General features: G+C 63.8%; 1 protein-coding gene and 1 non-coding gene across 2 annotated transcripts; both read right to left on the reverse strand.

The window, feature by feature from the left end:
• Nucleotides 1-320: 320 nt before the first annotated feature.
• Nucleotides 321-8,732, reverse strand: NOP53 (NOP53 ribosome biogenesis factor). Its single transcript, XM_087421449.1, has 13 exons — nucleotides 8,482-8,732; nucleotides 8,024-8,088; nucleotides 6,351-6,459; nucleotides 5,474-5,673; nucleotides 4,989-5,059; nucleotides 3,743-3,838; nucleotides 2,894-2,998; nucleotides 2,481-2,675; nucleotides 1,914-2,089; nucleotides 1,643-1,709; nucleotides 808-884; nucleotides 654-710; nucleotides 321-380 (listed from the first exon to the last, which is right to left on the reverse strand). Exons 1-13 carry the CDS (start codon nucleotides 8,703-8,705, stop codon nucleotides 374-376), a joined length of 1,449 nt encoding a protein of 482 aa, XP_087277575.1. The 5' UTR covers nucleotides 8,706-8,732; the 3' UTR covers nucleotides 321-373.
• LOC147912835 (small nucleolar RNA SNORD23) lies at nucleotides 1,494-1,604 on the reverse strand. The gene has a single exon (XR_015549658.1). It is a non-coding gene; the product is annotated as a small nucleolar RNA SNORD23 (small nucleolar RNA).
• Nucleotides 8,733-8,782: the final 50 nt, after the last annotated feature.

Genomic DNA, 8,782 nt, shown 5'->3' on the forward strand with positions numbered 1-8,782 from the left:
TGGGCTTCCCGTCACCCAGGGCAGACAGCAGGGCTATTCCCCCAGCCAGAAATCCAGACGAGGACGCCGACCTCGCGCCCCTCTCTTCCCCCACCCCCAGCCAGGCACCCGCAGACTGCCTTCTCAACGTTCTTCAAGATCTACCTCCCTCCTGGGACGGCTGCCCACCCTGCCACTGCTGGACAGGCCTGCTGCCACACCCTGGCTTCCCACACGCTCTGGTGGAGGGCAATGTTCTGGTGCCCACATCCTTGTGCGCTAGAGGGGATGGACAGAGAGAAGCTGCCCACAGGAGGGAGACAAAGCACACGGGCTCGAGGTGCGGGGCAGAGGTGCTTTATTGAGGGGTGGGGGCTCCAGCATCCCACGGCAGCTATAACCTGGGAACAGAGAAAAGGGAGCTGAGGATGCACGACGGGAGAGAGGGGCCCACGTCCTCGCCCACAGGACCCCCACTTCTGGGTCTGGCCCTTCCATTTCCCTTTGGGGACCCTCCTTCGCCCCAACTCCGGGTTCAAGTGCTTCTGGGGGGCTGACCCCTCTCTTGGTCTGGCCAAGAGAGCCTCACTCGACCACCAGCCAGGCATGGGGTTTGGGATGGGCCCCGGGCCCCGGCGGACACCACCAGGGAGGAGAAGGGGAGCACCGCTCACTGGATCTCGCGGAACGCCCGCTTCTCCACGAGCTTCACTTTGTACTTGCGCTTGAACCTGGAGAAGGGGAGAGACAGAGGTTGGTGTCCAGAAGCACACCAGGCGCAGGAAGGTTCCCGCGACACTCCCCCCGCAGCAGGCCCCCGGCCCTCACTTGGCTCTCTCCCGAGGCTCGATCATATTCCTCCTCTGGAAGCTCTTGAAACGGTCGCGGAGGATGTTTCCCTCGGGCTGTGGGACAGAGAGAGAGAGAGAGGGCTCAGTGGGGGCCTGGCAGAAACCTGAGGGCCTCTGACCCCTCCAAGGGTCCAGCCGGGGCTCAGCCCCCTGCAACTGTCCTGTCAGCCAAGACCCCCAGCCTGGCCTCGCGCACACTGGGGGCTCGGTATGGCCCTGAGCTCGTGGGGAGATGAGCACTGACCCCCGAGCTACCTCTGAGCCGGGTTTGGAGGAATCCACAGGAAGCAGGCTGGTGACAAAGTGGAAATGGGCATGCCGGGCAGTGGGAGCAGCCGGGGCCAAGGCCAGGGGTCACAGGAGGAAGGGTGCCTGGTTAGCCCACTAACGACACACAGCTGGCTGAGGACCCGAGACAGGCCAGACCACACAGGGCCCGGGGCCGGCGTGAGGAGCTGTGCTTCCTCCCGGGGCACTGGGGAGCCACAGCAAGTCTGATCGGGGAAGGCACAGGGTCTACTCTGAGCTGTGGGGAGACCCCTCTGGGACTGAAGAGGGTGGGGCTGGGAGCCCAAGGTCTCCAAGGGGACCTGGCTGGGAGAACAGGCCTCCTGAGGGTCACAAGTCAAACCACCACCCTGCACCCACTCCTGGGGGCCCCCGTGCCCTCAGCCCCCAGGCATCAGCCCAACCGGCCCAGCCTGGGGGCAGCCATGATGTCGCCCACAGCCCCTGGGGGGCACGGGGAGCAAGGATGGGTGTCATCAGCGGGCATGGGGGTCTCCCCAACAGCACCCCAAATGAACAAATACCTTCAGTGTCCTAAGTGAGCCAGACAGCTCCGAGCTGAGCTGCACGTCGACGTCGGGGGCCTGGTACCTGGAGAAACCGGGACGGGGCGTCCCGGGGGTCAGCCGGCCCAGGGGCACGGAGTCCAAAGGCCCTTTCTGGGGCAGAGGGGGCTGGGCAGTGGGCCGTCAAGGGGAAGAGAAGGTCTCCCAGGAGGGGCCCAGGCTGAGGAAGGTGCCAGGACGGGGGGCGGGCCCCCTCCCAGCCTCCCCGGAGCCCCAGCCCGGGCCTCACTTGAGCCGCCCCAGCCTGCGGGGCCGGTCCGCCTCAGCCAGTCGCCGTGCCTGCCGCCGCGCCCGCCGCCGCGCCAGCTCCGCCAGCCGCCGCGCCACCTGGGCCTTGATCCCGCGCAGCCTGAAGAGCTCCTGCTGCCGGAGCCGGGCGGCCCGCAGCGCAGCCTGCTGCGCCCGCTGCAGAGACAGTGCAGAGACAGGCGGAGTCGGGCTCAGCCAGCGCCACCCCGCCCCGGGGGCCTTCCTCCCCTCGGGGCCCCTCCTGGCCACCGGACCCCACGTCACGACAGGCCGGCTGTCATCGGAAGCGCGCTCCCTCACCCGCGTGTCTCCGTCTGTGGTCCGTAAGTCCCCCCACACCCACACAAGCACCAGGGCAGCGGGGACGCGACCTAGCACGTTCCCCACTGCATCCTCCCACCCAGCGCGGCGCCTGGAGGGCACTGGGAAGCAGCTCTCAGCTGACGAAGCAGCTGTGAGGACCCCAAACAGCGCGAAAAAGCAGGCCAAGACGGGAGAAGTCAGGCTGCGGGGGCCGGGAAAGCAGACTGGAGCCCGCGGCGCTCACCAGCGTCCGGGCGGCCTTCTCCCGCCGCCGCTGCTGCTCGCTCTTCTTCTCCACAGCCGCCAGGCGGACGCAGACGGGAGCCGGCGAGGCCTCGGCTCCTCCGGCCTCCGGCCCCTCCTCCCGGCCCTCACCCGGCTCCTCCTCCCCATCCGACTCCTCCAGCAGCCCCTGGCACAGCTCCTGGAACGCAGACTCCTGGGGGCGGGCGGGAGAGGGAGTCAGGCCCAGGAGGGGCCGGGAGGAGGGGGTGGGGAGGGGAGGGGAGGTGGGGAGGGGGTGGGGAGGGAGGAGGGGCCGGGGAGGGAGGGAGGAGAGGGGCCGGGGAGGGGTGGGGAGGGGAGGGGTGGGGAGGGGAGGGGCCGGGGAGGGGTGGGGTGGGGGAAGGGAGGGGAGGGGGGTGGGGGGGGGCTCACCTGGGTGGCGGCCTGCTCGGTGGTGGGCAGGGCCAGCTGCCGCTCCAGCTTCTCGGCCTCCTTCTGCCGCTGCAGCTCTACCTCGTGGGCCGCCCGGAGCAGGGTCTGGGAGGACGCAGGGGTGGGGGTGAGCACCCAGGGCCCCTCCTCTCCCAGCTACAGCCTCCCCCACCTCCCGCAGGAGCCACAAGAGCTGTCTCATCCTCAACCTCACGTCTGCTCCGCCAGTTCTCCGGGAACCTGTGCTCCCTCAGGGCAGGGGGTGTGTCCCCTCCGTTCACAGCATCCGTGCTCAACAGACGGCCAGCCGTGAAACGAACACCATCACTCACAGCCAGGTTTTCCCGTTGCTAAACTATTTTCGCCCTCGGATAAATCCCACTTGGTCACGTGGTTTGTTTGCTAACGGACCGTTGAGACCTTCTGCATCTCTGTCCTGTGCACTTCCCAAAAGCTGACATACTCTCACATAACCTCTGGGCCTTTGCACATGCTGTTCCTCTGCCTTGGACACCCATTCTCCTCTTCCCACAGCAAACCCCTCCTCAGCCTTCAGTCTCAGCTCTGACGTCCCCTCCTCCAGCAAGCCTTCCCTGACCCCCCCAAACCTGGGTCTGATGACTCCCCCCGGGGCTCTCCCATCCCTGCCCTACTCTCTCTGGGTCATCACTGTCTAGAAAGGAGTCTGTCTCCCCCCACCAGACCATAAGCCCCAGGACGGCAGGCTCAGGGCTGTCCTGGTCACTGCTGAGTGCCCAGTGCCAGGCAGGCAGGGAGGAACGCCTGGCGAGGGCACGCCGACAAGCAGCTGGGTGACAACTGAGGCGAGGCCTGCCCGGGGCCACGCACCTGGTGGTCCTCAAAAGACGGGTTGTAGGAGGCTCCGGCAGGCGTCACCTCCACGGCAGGCACCTGGGAGGGCTTCACGTGGAGCCGCGGCGGCCGCTGGAAGAGAGGACAAGGCAGGGTGAGGCCCGGGAACCCACGACTCAATCTCACAAGCTCTGATGTCGGGACTCCAGGCTCGGAGGGACAGCGGCCGACACGGCCCGCGGCCTTCAAGCTGGGAGGTGCCTGGGGGATCCCGTGTCGGGGACAACGGACACCTGGGACCCCCAGGAGCCACAGCCCAGGAGGAGCAAGCTCCCTGCATGCAGGGGCTCTGCCTGCCTTTCCTGAGAAGAGGCCCTGTCACCGCCATGGTGGGTGGGATTGGGGTACACTTGCAACAACAAACAGGGCAGCAGGGCTTGATTTTAGTCACTGCCATCTGTCACTGAAACCTGCAGCAGGGCTGGGCAGAGGACATGAGGGTTCCTCAGTCTGTTAGAGCGGGGCACGGCTGACAAAACACTGACACACACTCAGGGTGGTCCTCAACCCCCCGGGAGTTTGTGAGAAACGGAGCATCCGGGTCCACCCGGGCTCTGCTCATCAGCACCTGCGTCTCAACAAGACCCCGGGGGGGATTCGAGTGCACGCTCGGGCCTGAGCAGCACTGGCTGACAACACTCCACTTCTGGACTTTCCTTCTCCCTGCCCGTCCAGCCTCCACCCCGGCAACGGCCCTCAGTCTCCAGCAGAAGCCTGGGGGTCGCCATGGACACCCCGTCCTCTCCCCACACCCAACTGCCCCCTAGTCCCAGTGCTTCTGGACAAGGACCCCGTCTTGGGTCGCCCCCCCGTCCCCCCGACGCTGGTGTGCCCACCCCAGCTCAATCCCGCCTCCTCAGAGCAGCCACCGGATCCCATGGCTCTCCTATGCAGAACCACTCAGGAGAAAACTCCGGAACCTGAACTGTGCTCCCTTCAGGATTTCTCCACCGGCCACCCTGGCCCCGCCCCAGAGCTGGCCCTGCCTGGAGACCTTGCCCTCCCATCTCTGCCCCCTTCCGCGCCCCCCCCCCAATCTCCAATCAGCACCCTCCTCTTCTCAGGGAGAGTCCCCCGACCTCCCTAAAGCCCATCGCGCTGCCCTGGCCCCAGTGCGTGTACCTGGTCACGGGACCAACGGGCTCCGAGACGCAGGCCCCGCGGCTCCCCAGCCCCTCCTCCGACCTCCGCCACCCAGCACACCCTTCTGACCCAGTCTCACCTTCACGCCCTTCTTCTTGGTTTGCTCCAGGAAAAAGGCGTCCTGGCCCACCAGGGGCTGGTCCAGAGGGTCTGTGGAGGCGGCGAGGGGCGGCTGCTGGGGGCTTTCCAATGCGGGAAATACCGCAGCCCTGAGGAGCTCCCTCCCACCCTTCCTCCTTTCATCAAGACGGCACTGAAGCGCCAGGCAGAGGAAGACTGATTCTCAGACCCGAGGGGCTTCGAATGCCAGGCAAGAGCATCTGGACAGGGTCCAGAAAGCAAAAGAGACCGAAGACTGAGGAGCAGGACTCAGACTTCAGGAAGGGGGAGCACAAAGGGGAAGAGGACGGGACGCCACTTCAAGATGCCCCACTCTGCCGAAGATAGTCCAACTAATGCTCACAGGGCACCCGCCCAGACATGGTGCTCTTGTGCAGTGCACAACCTGCAATACTGTGCATGGCAGCCCTGGCCCCACCCACAGGTGACAGCACGGGCACTCACTGTCTTTGGCCCAGAGGTCGTAGAAGGGCCTCTCTACGGTGTGCTGTGGCCCAGGCTTCACTCTGGCTGCTGGGGGGCTGAGGAGCCGGGCCTGGGCCCTGCGCACGTCCCGGGGCAGCTCGCCCTGCTTTGCCAGCTTCTCCCATAGCTGCTCCTTCCTCCTGAGCTTCTTGGCGTTGGGCACCTGGTGTGCGAGGATGCTGGGTCCGGGAAAAGCGCACAGGTGACTGGGGTGAGGCAGAGGCCTGAGAAGGGGCTCCCCGTCTCCACTCACCCCCCAACACTTGGATCCTCCTCCAGCACCTCCTCTCCCAGGCACCCTCCACGAGGCAAGCTTCCTCATGGCTCCTCCTACTCCTCCTGGGTCCAGCAGCTCAGAGCCCACGTCTCTAGCCCAGGCCCCTTCTGAGCCCCAGACCCAACACCACCACGGCCTCTGGGGCCCTTGCCCTGGATGTCTCCCAGGCACCGCACACCGACCTCAACATCACCCCCAAAGCCACGTCCCCCCCATATCCCCATCTCGGGGCAGCCCCGCTGTCCACCCCATCCAGGGGTCAGTCACTAAGCCCTGCCTGATCCGCCTCCCGACCGTGGCTCCCACCATCCCCTCCCTTCTATCCCCAGAGCCCCGGCCAGGTCCAAACCCCATCCTCCCCTGCCTCAGCCACAGCACCCTGGCCCCCGCCTCACTCTCCCCCACTCGCTCTCCCAAGCCCAAATCTGACCCCATCCCTGCCATCCAAGCGACCCTCACCTACCCCCCTCCCTCCCCAAGAATTCCTTTAGGGCCAGGAAGTGGGTGGGGGCTGCAGCAGAGAAGCCCACGAGGCCAGAGTCAGCGGGAAAGAAGGGTCGGGGGTGGTGGGACGCTCACTCTTTGGGGGCAGGGATCTTGGATGTGTTCTCTAGGATGAGGTCCACCCGAAGGGGCTTCTTGAGAAGGAGTGACCTCTTCTGGCCTCTGGTCCTCTTCTTGCTCAGCTCTGGGAGCGGGACAAAAGAGAGGCATCAGGGCCTCAGCCGCCTCGCTTCCCAAGACCGACCCCCCCAGCCCCCCACTTCAGCTCCACTGGAGCCATCAGACCCGCAGCCCAGCGCCGACTTGGAGGCCCCAGGCAGACCCCAGGCTCCCCCCTGAGGGAAGAGGCCCCCAGGCCCTGACCTACACCCACACCCATCTCCCAGGCCAGCTGGACGCAGCCCTGTGCTGGGGGCACAGGGGAGTCAGACCCATCGCCCTACACATGAGGGGCTTCCGGACGCAGCAGGGAAACGGCCACAGAACCATAACGCTAACAAGGAAGCGGGCAGGCAGCACTGAGGCCCAGGGAGCCAGATTCAGGGCCCAAGGTGACCAAGTCAGTACAACAGGGTTTTCTGCCTTGCACTTCTAAAGCCTAATAGCCAAATGAACCCCAGAACAAAACACACTAGGACAGAAACCATACCCTTCCGCTTACTGTGGGGCCTCGTGAAAGTGACTTACTCCCCTGTGCTTCCAAAATGAGAAGGTTAACGCCTCCCACACAGGATTGTGTGGCGATGTATTTCAGGAACACAGAACACAGTGATCGCTTGTCACAGTGCACAACCATTATTATCTTCCTCTTTTTTTTCTTTAATCTAAAGCAGACTCTATAAACTGCCTCTCTTCCACCCCCCTGAGACTCCCTCCTGGCCCAAGCTGGCCTCCACTGCGTCCTCACCTGACCACCAGGGCAGGTCCCCGACTCACCCTTGTGTTCACACACCAGATCCACTGGCTTCTGCGAAAGTCGGCTCTCCAATAACCCTGTCTTAGCTGCCCACTCAGCCTCCTCCACCTCAAAGCACGTATTTTTCACTTTTTCTGCTCAGTGAAAGGGGTCCTCTTGTTTTGGTTAGATCAGGCCCCTTGACTATCTCACACACGCTCCCAGAGGGCGTCCGGCTGTTAAAGCAGCTTGCGGTTTTGTTATTAAAGCAGACCCTTGAGCTTGTCTTCCTGTGTCAGCACATGGCCTGTTCTTAGCCTGTCTCTCTACCTACTGACACAAACATTATTACTAAGCAATCCCTAATTCATTTCCATGCTTGTCTCAGCAAGTCCCCACCCTGCATTTCGGCAAATTAAAGCAAGCAGGTTAAGACGCGTTTCTCACCTACTTGTGAAAGCGGATCCTCCTAGTCTTACTAAAACACATCTTACTAACTAAAAGAGGTCTGATCTCTTACAGCAGCTCCTTGACTGGCTGTTCTGCAAATTCACGGCAAACCCCCTCATTTACGTCTAATCTACTCATCAAGGCAGCCTCCTACTGGCTTTTCTGCGTGTTAAGATCTCTGACACCTCGAAAAGAAAACCCGACTTCTTTACGTTAGTCTCCAGCTCGCTTCCTGTTCATTCCACGTGCTCCCGTTTACAGTAAAGACCCTTTTTAGCAGCCTTCTGCCATCCAAGCCACGTCATTAACACCGATCCTCTCAGAGGCTGAGGGGAGCTAGATAAGGACCGATCATCGCCAGGCACCCCCCCCATCCCCCCGACCCAAGGCCCTGCCTCCTCACCTTTTCCCTTGGGACCGGTGTCCACGAAGAAGAGTTTTTCATCCGGGGCCTCCGATACCAAGCCTCTGGGATATGGAGATGAAGAATGTCAGCCACAGATGCGGGAGAGGGAGGTGAACCTCTCAGGGCCCCGCTTTCCTCTTACGCTCATTCAAGCCTCCTCTTTCCGCCTTGGGACTCCTCCAGGCTAAGTCCCCTCCCTTCAGTTTACAGGACTTAAGCTACAGATGATGCATGGGATGTACTGATACTAAAAACATTACTCGCTGTTTACCTGAATTCTAATATAACCAAGCGTTCTGTATCTGGTAACCCCAGCAAGTCCCCCGGCCTCCCACGCGGAGCCCCCCGCCCATCCTCCCGGCGTGCCCCGCGCGCCCAGGTACCAGCGCCCGCAGCCCCCGGAAGTCCTCCTCAAGCACGCTCGGCCCCGCCGCCGGAAGTCCCGCCTCACGCACCCGCTCGTGCGCTCCTGCAGCCGCACGTCCTCCAGGAACTGATCGACTTCTAGCCCCAGCGGCTCCTGAGCGAGCCGCCGCCAGCCCCGCTTCTTATTTCTGGGGCCTCGCCGCCGCCGCCTCAGCCCAGGGTCCACCGAAGTGGGCCGCAGCCCCAGGAAGCCGGAATCGGCCTCGCTCTTCGAGCAGCGCCGGCCGCCACCCCCGCTGCTTCCCGCTGCCATCTTGTTAAAGGAAGAATCCGGCCGCCGGCGTCCCGGAAGCCCGTTCGGGGCATGCGCGCGCAGATCTCCCGCCCCCC

Source organism: Ceratotherium simum, chromosome 33, assembly GCF_057802395.1.
Source record: "Ceratotherium simum simum isolate JZ-2026a chromosome 33, ASM5780239v1, whole genome shotgun sequence".
NCBI classification, from domain to species: Eukaryota; Metazoa; Chordata; class Mammalia; order Perissodactyla; family Rhinocerotidae; genus Ceratotherium; species Ceratotherium simum.